Source organism: Oryzias latipes, chromosome 21 (assembly GCF_053564925.1).
Source record: "Oryzias latipes strain Hd-rR chromosome 21, Olatipes_Hd-rR_3.1".
NCBI classification, from domain to species: Eukaryota; Metazoa; Chordata; class Actinopteri; order Beloniformes; family Adrianichthyidae; genus Oryzias; species Oryzias latipes.
Window position 1 is genome coordinate 5,595,067 of NC_136257.1, and position 12,371 is coordinate 5,607,437.

At 41.3% G+C, this 12,371-nt stretch overlaps 1 protein-coding gene across 1 annotated transcript in view; it reads right to left on the bottom strand.

The window, feature by feature from the left end:
- Window positions 1-10,484, bottom strand: part of pdia5 (protein disulfide isomerase family A, member 5) — a 64,478-nt gene extending 53,994 nt beyond the window's left edge. The window contains exon 1 of the mRNA XM_004081428.4: window positions 10,331-10,484. Coding sequence (XP_004081476.1) covers window positions 10,331-10,396 — 66 coding nt within the window. The 5' untranslated portion in view covers window positions 10,397-10,484. The remainder of the gene's footprint in view (window positions 1-10,330) is intronic.
- Between the last annotated feature and the right edge of the window lie 1,887 nt (window positions 10,485-12,371).

A 12,371-nucleotide genomic window follows, 5' to 3' on the forward strand; every position in this document is an offset into this window, starting at 1 on the left:
ATATCCACCTGCAAGCGCCCTACGGGCAGAAAAAGCCCGTGAGCTAAAGACCGCTCTGGGTAAGCAACAGTCTTTTTTTACGAGGCCGACCAAAAACTCACAAAAAGCATCCGAAGCCTCGTTTAGAGCTACACATTTTCTGATCAAGAAAAAAAAGGCATTTACAGATGGAGAAGTTGTCAAAGAAGCGATGTTATTAATTGCTAACACTGTATTTAAAGACGAGAAAAATGGAAGCGACCTAATCTCCACTCTTTCCGACGTCCAACTGGGGGCATCTACGATGGCAAGACGAGTATCAGCTATGTCCAGTAACTTGGTCGATCAGTTGGAGCAGGATCTGGCGAAGTGCAAGTGGTTTAGCCTCCAGTGCGATGAGTCCGTGGACAGCAGCAGTACAGCGCAGTTATTGGTTTTTATCCGGATGGTGTTTAATGATTTCTCCACAAAAGAAGAACTCCTGACACTACTGCCCTTAAAGACAACTACGAGAGGAGTTGACATTTATAACACGGTGAAGGAGTTTTTCGTGCAGAAAAAGGTGCCATTGGAAAAGCTGGTAGCGGTGACAACAGACGGGGCTCCTGCTATGGTCGGCCGACAGACAGGTTTCATCGCTCACTGTAAACGTGACCCAGACTTCCCCAAATTTCTGCATTACCATTGCATCATTCACCAGCAGGCGTTGTGTGCGAAAGTGATCGGCTTTGGGCACGTGATGACTCCCGTTGTGAAAATCATAAACAACATCCGCTCCAAAGCAAAGCAGCACAGGATTTTCAAGGTACTATTAGAGGAGATGTCAGCAGAATATGGGGACCTACTGCTACACACAGAAATCAGATGGCTCAGCAGAGGACGAGTTTTGCATCGTTTTTTGTCTCTTTTGCGTGAAATCAAAGAGTTCATGCAGTCCAAAGGCGAAGATGTCTCACTGCTAGAGGACACAGAGTGGACACTTGACCTTGCATTTTTGGTGGACATTACTGGGAAACTAAACCTCCTGAACTGCCAGCTGCAAGGCAAAGGTAAGACTGTTGTCGATATGATAAGTGCTTTAAATGCATTTAAAGCCAAAATGAATGCATTCTCTGCAGATTTACAGAGAAAAAAAGTTCTGCACTTTCCCTCTGTGCAGTCAGTGCTGAAAGACAATGCTTCTGCATCTGAGACATTTGAAAAAGTGGCAGAAAAGTACATTGAAGTAATAAACAGACTTGGGCAAGAGTTTGAGAATAGGTTTTGTGACCTTCATCAGCTTGAACCATGTGTGTTCTTCATTTCCAACCCTTTCATGAATGGGGACACAACATGCTTTGCTGAGCAGTTAAGTGCAACGTTCAACTTGGATGCTGGACAGGTGGAGATTGAAATTATAACATTGCAAAATGATCTCCATCTCAAAGCCTACCAGGCTGCACCAAACTTTTGGCGCCTTGTTGACACAGAGAAGTACAGTGGAGTATGCACAGCAGCCATGAAGGTTGCCAGCCTGTTTGGCTCAACCTATCTCTGTGAATCAGCATTTTCTGACATGAACTTCATCAAAAACAAACACAGAACACGCCTCACTGATGCACATCTGAGAGACTCACTCACAGTTGCAGTGTCAAGTTACACACCAGATTACAACACACTGGTGAACAGCATGCAATGCCAGTCTTCCCACTAACCAAGGACGGATACCAGATGTAGTCAGTGACAACATGGTAGTGCCATGGCAAAGTTGAATTAAAATATTGAAGAATTGTGTTCAATTTAAAAGTGTGTTCATGACATTTAAAAGTTATAATTTTGTTAAACATAACACAGACTTGGCCATTAGTTCAAAATGTGAAATAAAAAATGTATTACATATTTAAAAATATGTAAGTTGATTTTGTTTAACATTACATAATTGTTAACTTTTTGAAACATGTTGCAACATAGTTCATGATTTGTTAACAGGGCATGTCAGTGGCTTGTGCAAATGGGATATTTTTTGCTAAAATGTAGTGATGTAAGTGATCATCTGAAAATGTAACAAATACTGTGATTAATAGAGATAAAGTGTTGAATATTGATATCTGTTTCCCACCTTGTTGTCATTTTTGATAATCATTGTTAGAAATCATTAACATGATCAGTGTTTTTACATAGGTGAGTATTACTAATCATTATAAATAATGTATAACTAAAGGCAAACTGAGCAAATTTGTTATTTCAGAAGAGCGTATCAAACTGGTAGCCCTTCGTATGATTCAGTAACCGTGAAGTAGCTCTCAGTTTCAAAAAGGTTGGTGACCCCTGCTTTAGCACATGCTGCAGGTGGAAAGCCTGATTGCTATAAAGTAGATCAATAGTGAAGAGACCACGTAAACCAGCACTATTTGGCACAACAGAGTCATTTTTCACTGTTACACAGATACTGGGCACGCATTAGGAATGCTCAATGAGGAAAAGTGTGGGAGAAAAACTTTTAAACATCACACACTGCTGCACATTATTAGCCTAACAGAAACTAATATTTTTGAAGTTTGTAAGTAGTTTACAAAACAACTGCTTTCCATTCAAATGATTTGGGAGAATTATTTTTTAAATGAAATGATAAAAATGTACTGACCTCATGTGTTAGCCTGGATTTAAAAAAAAATGTTGCCTTGGTAACAGACTGTCATTTTCACAAAAAAATGCTCAAGCCTCAACTTTGATGGCACAAATGTGTGTGTTTGTCATGCTACTTAAAAAAACAAATAATTAAAAATAATGTGAAAAACACGTTTACTCTGCATCACATGCTGAACTTCCTGTGAATCCACACCTTCCATCTGCTGTGACAAATCTGCCCAATAAGTGGTTTGCAGTTCAGGCCCAGTGCCAAACTTACCCAGATTGCATCAGTTTTTGCTTCCAGTCTAAAAGTTAATCCAGGTTTGTGTTGTTGTGCAAACATTGGCATTCAGTACCTATTAGCACTATTTAAGCACTCTCACATAAAGTCCCACTCCGATCATCTTTTGATCCTTTTTAAAAGTGTTCCCAGTGGTTTTTGAATCCCGATGATGCCGTTTTTAACCAAAATCAAACCACCTGTGTGGTTTTCTACGACAGTGTTTTTCAACCAGTGTGCCGCGGGAAATTGCCCTCATTAACTGATATAAAACCATTTCCCATCTCCAGGATATCAGCTCTGTGTTCATTCAAACAGGCCCTGATAAAACACTGAGTATTTAGGAATATGAAAGATCAGTGGCAGTGGCCCCCCTCCTATGGTTGCCGTATGGAGTGGGCCCCCCCTCTTTCGGTTTTATTTGCACCTTAGACATGTAGAGCCCTTGGTAGGGGGGGTGCTTGGACATCACTGCCAGCAAGCAGCGGATGTCCTCCTAGCACCCTACCCGCCAATTTTAACCGCACCTTAGACATTTAGGGCCCCTTGGTGGGGAGGGTGAGGGGACGTCACTGTGAGTAATCAGGAGATGTCCCCTTAGTGCCCTACCCGCCAATTTTAACTGCACCCCCCTTAGTACACACACCCCTCCCCCCTCAATATATACATCCCAACATAAACACACACACATGCACACACACACCCTCTCAAACACACATACACGCACACACATTTTGCAAGGAAGGTGGGACCTGGGTCCATCTGTCCCCTGCCTCTTCCCTGGTGGGGGGTACGGGCCCCTTTGCAACGGCGGCCGTGTCCCCGAGGTGCCGGCTTCCTGGGCCCGGCGGTGCTCTCTCCGCACGGTGGGGGGGTTCACATTACATCTGAGCCGGGGGTGTCTGGTCCCTGGGGGGTGGGTTCTGGTCCTCGCTCCTGAGTGCTGGGCCCCGCCAAATTTCCAACTGTGGCCGAGCCTGGTCGGGCCATATTTACAACACCCCTTGTGGGCCCTCGTTTTTCCCCGGGGTTCCACCCTCCTGGGCGGGGGCGGCGGGCCCCTGCCTCGCTCCTCCCTGGACCAACCGTGGGCCGGGCGGATGGCTGCCTGGAGTGCGGAGCGGGTCTCCCCTGGGGGGTCCTGGCTCGTATCTGGGGTTGGGGCGGGGAGATGCCCGGAACTCCTGGGTGGTGGTGGGGTGCTCGTTTGGGGCTGTGGGCGTCCTTCTCCGGTGGGGCCCTGCGTTGGGTTCTCCCGGCGCGGCGGGGGGGCTGCTCTCCTGGTTGGGCTGGGGCGGCGCTCTCTTTCCCTCCGTGCCTCCCTGGCCTCTGGCTCTGGGGGCCTTGCGGCGGCCCTGCTGGCCCTGGCCTGGGTGGCGGGCTTGGTCGCCCGGGCGGCGGTTGTTCCCTGCCGGTTCCCGTGTGGCGTTGGGGGGATTCCGGCTGCCGCTGCTGCTGCGGTGGGGGTCTTGGGGTGGGGAGGGCTGGGCACTCTCCCTCCTTCTTTTCACGTTCCACCACCCATTTTAGAAGAACATAAACACTCACCTGAGCACTGGTGTTAGCTCACCTTTGCACTAACAGTTTGCATGACTGAAATATTTCACACTAGTTGGTTTTAAGGCATAAGTATGCGTGTGAACACTATCTGTTTTGTGTACATGTCGACAGGTGGACATTTTTGCAGCTAGCAGGTGTGTTTAATACATTTCAGTGCGTGTGTGGACAGGCTCCGCCCCCTTTTTTTTATTTTTTTATTTTTACTACATTTGAACCTTACCATAATGATTAACAAACAGTAAACTTGTTGCTTTATGCTGCTTCATGGTCTTATCCCCCTTCCCCTCCTATTATCACCCCCTACCCCCCCTCTCTCTAACGTCCCTCTCTCTTCTTCCCCTCTTTCCTTTTCCGTCCGGTCCAACACCAAAGATTTTCAGACATGATTGAAATTAATAAAGTTTGGCCTCAATTACAAAAGGGGTTTATTCAGACATACCTTTGGTTTGTCTGAAGATTAATAACCCCTCTTGTTAAAGTAAAATATGTCCAACACAAGAGGCCCTCAGCTCTCATCTGTCTGCCCAGCTGTTGGACAGGACAAGTTAAAAAAAAAAAAAAAGGAATATGAAAGATCATAAAATACTTTTTTCTTTGTGTTTATTTGATTCTATTAAAGACATTTTGATAAGAATGACGGTACCACGATTTAGCCGCAGCTGTATTAGGAAAAGTCCCGCCCCTGCAACTGTCTCCACCAATCATGCACCGGCATTCTTGGAGGCTTAATCATACGTCATCAGTCTGACCAATCAGAAGTGGTTAGAGTCTTCACTTCCTTGTTCCGATTCTGCTCATAAAGTCTCTCAGTTCCAACAAAAATACCAGCTAAAGCTCGTCTTTAGCGGTGTAGCTTTCCACATAATCCGGTATCAGACCGTGGAACAAGTGAACAAAACCATGAAGCTCAGAGACGCCAGTTTTTTTGCGTTTGGCGGCGGTTCGCACTACATCTCCCATGATGCATTGGGTTAAAGTGACAGCGTCTCAGCGCACAATGAGTCGTCTTTGTTAAACGTCTTGAAACCACAACGAACACACATCAAACAGTTTTTAAATCTTCTAACTTAACTTTTATTACATCTTTTAGAAAAAAACAGCTGCAACTTCCAGCTTAAACTGCCACAATTATTACAAAAATGCATGTGAGATTGCAGAGGGGCTGTACATCAATACAGAGTATGAGTTTCTCCTTTTTTTTCTTTTTTTTTTGAATGCTGGTGTGCCGCAGGATTTTTGTCAAGGTTAAAGTGTGCAGTGGCTCAAAAAAGGTTGAAAAACACTGTTCTAGGACATAGTTTCTGCAGAGCAGCAAGAGGTCATTAGAAATTTGGGACTTTTGGAGCACTGTAAGCCCACTCCTGCTTCCCAACTTCCATCTGTTCACACGCTCTCCCGCTAGCTTACATCCCCTCACACCCCCAACCTAACATTAGCGGTGCAACAAAGATAGTGAGAATACTGGTGTTACAATGTTGAGCCAGGTACCAGCTCAGAGGAAGAACACAAAGACGTACAGGGATCTATTTGTCTGCAAGTGGATCCATTGGAATGGAGCGGAGCCATAGACTGTATATAGAGATGAACACACGGCGTGTGACATCACCCATAGAAAATGCCTTACTTCCAGCTCCAGCGAAATGAAGCCAGTTCAGTCGCCATTTTGCGCTGCCATGTTGGAGCCACTTGACAGTGATTGGTCCAAGTCAGTCTGAGTCAACGTTTCTAGGGCAACTATTGTCGCTTGTTCAAAGTCCACACCCCTACCACCGAGAGCTGCTCAAGCGAATCGGACAATCAAACATTCGAGGTGGGGGCCAGCAATTACCACATGCTTTCACTAAGGCATCTGATTGGTCAGTTTGGATTATCAAGAAGATGTTGCATCAGATCAAGACTGGTTATTCTGATAGATGAAATGATTGAGTGATAGCTGATTGTTTCTCATTAGAAGTCTATGGGATATTGGCTTTTTGGAGCCAGCAGGTACTTCCTGTTTGGAATGTGAGGGAGGAGGGGTCACTCTGTCCAGTTCCTCTTTACAGTCTATGAGTGGAGCAGGGAGCTTGTGGCTTGCCATAATAACTTGAACATCACACTTTCCAGCGAACTTTGTTCGTCTGCCCCAGAGTCACAACAATATGAATAAAGAAATACTATGAAATTTTGAGCTTAGTTTTCTTAATATATATCCTCCATCATCAGAAAAATCCAACAAGAACATGTTAAAAACACCAAAAACACAGGGTGGGTCTATGAAAGCATCAAAGGACTTCATCAATTTGAAACTTTATAAGACTAGAAATGCAACCATAAAAAAAAACTAGAGTCCATTCTAGTTGTAGGACACAAAACTTTCAAAATAAATATAGTTTTGACAGTTATTTATTTTTTGGTAGAATGAAACAAAAAAGACAAATAGCCTGCATGAGTATTTTCATAGATATAGTACATGCGTCCTGAATTGTGGACCATTTCACCTCTCATGCCTTGTTATTACATGACTTCAAAAAGTAAAGTCTCTTAAAGAGACTAACAGTGAATTTATTCATACATCATTTAGTGTATGAACATATTTAATTTTGCACATGCATACAAGTATATCAGTTACCAATAAGTCCAAAGAAGTCTTTCATTGGTGAACATTAGCTGCTTGTATAGTATATATGTTTTGCAAAACATGTCACAAAAGCTATTGAAAAAAAATTGTTCTAACGCCAGCCTGCATGACTGTCCCCACTAAAAAAAAAAGGCATTTTAAAACACTTTATGTTCTTACTACCCAGAAAAAACTGTACATTTGAGAAGACATGTTGAGCGTGTCTGCCTACTGGCCAACTAAGCAAAAACATTAGTACGGTATGTATTTTAATAGGAATTTGTTTTGACAGGCAGGCCTGAACAACAAGACAGCTCTCCTCTAAAAACTGCCGCAGTGGTTAATCACCTCCGCAGTCACTGCAGTGCTTCTTAAAAAAATATGACGAGATAAGCAACAACCGCAAGAAAAAACAAAAACTACAAATTATCTGGATCCACTGGATTCTCAGTGGAGAAACTAAAACTAAAAATTTGCTGTCAAGTCTATCTGGATGATTTTAAATCACGATTAGTAGAAATGTTTCTGCCATTGTACTTTTTGGTTAAAAGCGAAGCATTTCAAATGAATCATTTAGTTCCTAACAGATTCCTTTACACTGAAAAAGACAATTGGAGCAGAAGTCAGAAGTGAACCAACCATGTAAAACAACACATCATTTTTGGATTAACCTCCAAAACACTTGAAGCAAAAAACAATACGCCACCAAAGCCATAATACTTTTAAGAATAATAAAAAAAAACAAATGAGAATCATTTTTACGTTTCTTCAACCTGATGCTCACATTGGTTTGAAGACATGTCACGGCAGAATATACAGATTCGGTCTTTTAAATGAAGCACTGATCCGCAGGTGTACTATGGATGGATGGATGGATGGATGGATGGATGGATGGATGGATGGACGGACGGACGGACGGACGGACGGACGGACGGACGGACGGACGGACGGACGGACGGACGGACGGATGGATGGATGGATGGACGGAATCCTAGTTTCTCAGAGCTCTGGTTTTAACTGACCAGAGGCCAAACCTCGGTTACAGACACTTAATGAAGTACTGATTTTTAGAGAATTGTTATCAACTTTACTCAAACTGAATCCACATTCACATATATTATTGTGACATAATACAAGTAGAAGTTTATTTTTTGTGACTGTCATAATGTTTGAAAGGGACACTCAATTTACACCCTATTTGGTGATGTAAATGCACGTCAAAATACAGCAGAGTTGCCACACAAACTCATGGGAGACTTTTAGCTACACAAACCTGTGGCTTTCTGCCACAATAACAAATAGGGTCCCTGCCCAAAAAGCACACAGTGTGTAAGTAATAAAACAACAAAAAAAACCTTGAGACCCAGCATAACTTGTAGAATTTACTCTACTGTGACTGCGCTTTGTCCATAATTTCAGACAGTCTTTGTCATTTGATGGAGCACAAATAAAATGTAATCATTTTCGTTTACATTTGGGTTGAACAAATTCAATAAATAATGTGTCATGTTTTAGACCTGAAATATTTACAAACCTTCTGAAAGACTTTAGCGATGAAATGTAACCTTTTTCTCAGTTTATTTAACTTTCCATCCATGCATTCATTCTCCTGTTTATTCAAGGTTAAGTTTATAAAAATAAACAAAAACAAGCCAAGCTGGTTTTTCTCCAACTCCCCAGTTCTTCTCAAGTCATCTTGATTGAAACATAGAACTTTGGCTTTAAAATAATATTATTTTAAAAGCGCATTGTTGGATCTAACCTTCTCATACATCTTGCTCAACAAAATCCTTTCCTCATCATCCTGAACCTCAACTTGCAATTAGAGGTAGACAGATTAATCAGTCAGCTGACGAATCACATCATTTTTGCCACTTTTAAATAATAGGCATAGGGTCATGTCTGGAATGACCCGCTGATTAACAGCCACATACATTGCCAGTTGAGCTGTTGCTGTGGAAACGGAAAGGAAACGGCGGACTTGTCCCTTTTTGTCAATTAAAGTGTCAAAACCTAAAATGGTTAAAGCGGGACTTGAGCTCAGAAGATTTGGCATACGAATGTCTAAACTTTTTATGCAAAGAGGGCCAAATTTGCAAATTAACCCTTGCAATAACATTAAATGCAATAAAATACATCTAAATACATTTTTACCCAAATTACTGTGAATTTTATCTTTTTAGACCAGAAATAAAATAAAGAAAGTCTGTCTGGGAGAAAAACAAAAACTTTTTGTCAACAACAAATCTGGGGTCTTATGAAAGGTTTCACATTATTTACAATTTAATGTTCACTGTAAACTCCTAAATTTCAACCACGTACATAGGAAAATAACACAAATATTGATCTTACTGGGAACTACGATCCAGTGTGGTTTTGATCACAGAAATCGATTTGTTCTTCTCGTTTGGCCCTTGATGTCACTGAAGGTCAAGTAGATGCCACAGGTTGTTTAGCCAATCACATTTAAGAAATCTGACACACTGTTCTTTAGAAAGTGCTGTTGGTATTATTGGTTTTATGACAGGATTTTTGCAGACATGGACTTTTTAAACGCCAGCCGGACTTTGGACAAGGCTGAATAAGGATATGCAGCAAAAAATAAAAACAGTTTTTAAAAAATAATTTATGGCTAAAAAAAATGTTCTTTTTTGCAAGTAATTTTCACTCATAATGTGTTCATCATTATTAGGCAGGTTAACAATCAAAAAAAATAAATTTAGCATGTTAATGGAAAAAAAACTAAGAAAGAAGAACAAAACTACCACACCATGACCAAGTCTCACAGGCTGCTAGTTATAAACTTTCATTTCCGCTTTGTGACTTTCGTGCCTCATGAAGTTAGTTAGCTGCTGAGATTGAGCTTTTTTTTGGCTAAACGGGCGGTGTGTGAAACAAACAACCCCTTAATGCTGTTCTTAAGGTTTCTGTGTGTGTGTCTGCTTTGACAGAGACAGCGCGTGCGGGAGGTTCGCCACAAAACTCCAGTGTAACCAGTAAACAAACAACCCACGTCACCTGCGCCGCAGAAACCACATTTAAGAAAAGAAAAACTTTTACTAGCTTGTTATAGCTGAGCTACCAAGTTCGGTCAGGGGCTGTCAACTTCCCTCCCGTACCTGCTGCACCGGCAGCAGCAGCAGGCTAGGACTGGAGAGGAGGAGACGTGCTGAGAGATTGAACCGTGCTGGTTTTATTTTTTGGCCTCTCTTCTCTTTCAAAACCAGCGAGAGAACCGGAAGGCGTCGTCTCCCGCACTAAACCGCCGAGACTCATTCAAAAACACCAATACTTCAACTCACCAGCAGCACCAGCGTGGACATTTTCGCCTCTCTCATCCTATTCCCGTTGCGGTTCCAAGAGGCCATGATGCCGCTGCCACGTCTGGATACGCAAGCGCACTCCGATTTTCCCGGATTGTCGAGCGGGGCGCAAGCGCCTCTGGGAAATGCAGTCATTACAAGTAATCCAACACTTGAACTTGTAACTCCTGTTATCACTCTTATTTTTCTTCATTCAAATAATGTGTTTAAAGTTGGAGATATTACGACGGGGTTTTATTGTTATTATTACTATATTGCAACTTAGTTAATTACACTTGAGGATAATTAGTAAATTGTCTCACAACCGGATGACACTCAATTAGCATTGTTCTTCATTAACACTACTGGGAAGTTGGATATGTTGTATGCTTGAGCAGCTGATGATTTATGTTCTGATTAGTACAAATTAAATAATAGAAAATGTTATGATACAAATATTTACACAAATGTAATAATGTATAAATGATGCCTATCATACACAATGTTTGTGATTTGGCAGAATACTGCACAGCTCAAAAAATATTCAAAACATGAAACTTTTTTTTATTTTTTTACCAAACATATAAAAAAGGTATTCATTAAAAGAGAGGACGAGTATTATTTCATGGAAAGGGAACATTTATTATACACAAGTCAAACAAAAGCTGATTTTGTGTGTCCAGAAGTGGAGCAAGGCCGAGGGATTTAAGTTTACACTTAAAACAATGTCCACACATAAAGGAGTTTAGAACAGATGTAGAAATATTATTATCGACAGATATGTACAGCTGCAAAACATAAATAAACATTGACATATCTGCAAATATTTATGAGTATAATTGTGACTGTCTAGTACTGTTCCTTCTCTAATAAGTACATATTCAGTTTCAGATACCCATTTATACACATAAAACTACACGTATAAATAAACATCTAGAAACATACACACCTGGAAACATCCCACACTCATTTGTCATATATAAACACGGATTCCCAATTAAATCTTTTAAGGTTCCATGTAAATCTTATTCCCCAATACACCCAGGTGCATCACTGGGTGCTGTAATACATTTGGTCTATAGGGCAGGGGTCTACAACCTTTAATGCTAAAAAAGCTATTTGGTCCAGTTCCTTACTAACCAAAGCCGCAAAGTCACCATTTCGAAAAATCTGCTTTATTTTGTTTTTTGTGACCATCAAGCCATTTGTTTCTAAAATGTACCTTTTAAATATTTACAATATTTGAATCAGTACAATTTTCTTTGTTTAATAAAGTTCATTTGTTTTACTTTTGAGAGCAGCACATATAGGTGCCCTTCAAATTATAATGCCACCCGTTTCAAAAAGGTTCCTTCTGCTGCTGCAGATTTACTTGAATTAAAAATCCAAGAAAGCTAAATCTAACATGACATTTTCCACCATTGTGACTTTGGTCCACCAGAATTCTTTTTCTTCTTTTACTATTACATATAAACATAACAGCAATGGCGTGGATTCCAATGTTTTGAATAAATCTGTAATTGCTTTAAACTCACTCTAATAATCATCCCCTATACCATTATTTCAGTTATCTGACAAATTCTAAATATAAATGACAAAACTCAATTAGCTAAAATAAATGAACTACAACCCTCGACTTAAAGCAAAGCCTCACAGAGGATGAAGGGGCCACATTGAGCTTGCAGACCCCCTAGTCTAGGTCACGAGGGTGAGAAATTATAAGGCTTTTTTTAAATCTTGTCCTATTTTTTTCCTTTTAAAGTCCGAAATAAAATATTAAATTATCAATTAACCATTTATCGTTACTACTGTTATTCAGTATGAACGGATAAAGCTGATTTGATCAGCTTATTTTGGCAAAACTGTGAAGAGAGCACCTGTATTCCCTTTGGGCTCTATTGCCAGGTTACCCTCACATTCACAAACATAATGCGGGAGGCGTCCCAGAAAGCCACGTGTGTCTGTGTGTGCGTGCGTGTGTGTGTGTGTGGGGGGGCTTCCCCAGGAGACAGTTTGGCTCTCCCAGAACCTCGCTAAGGTC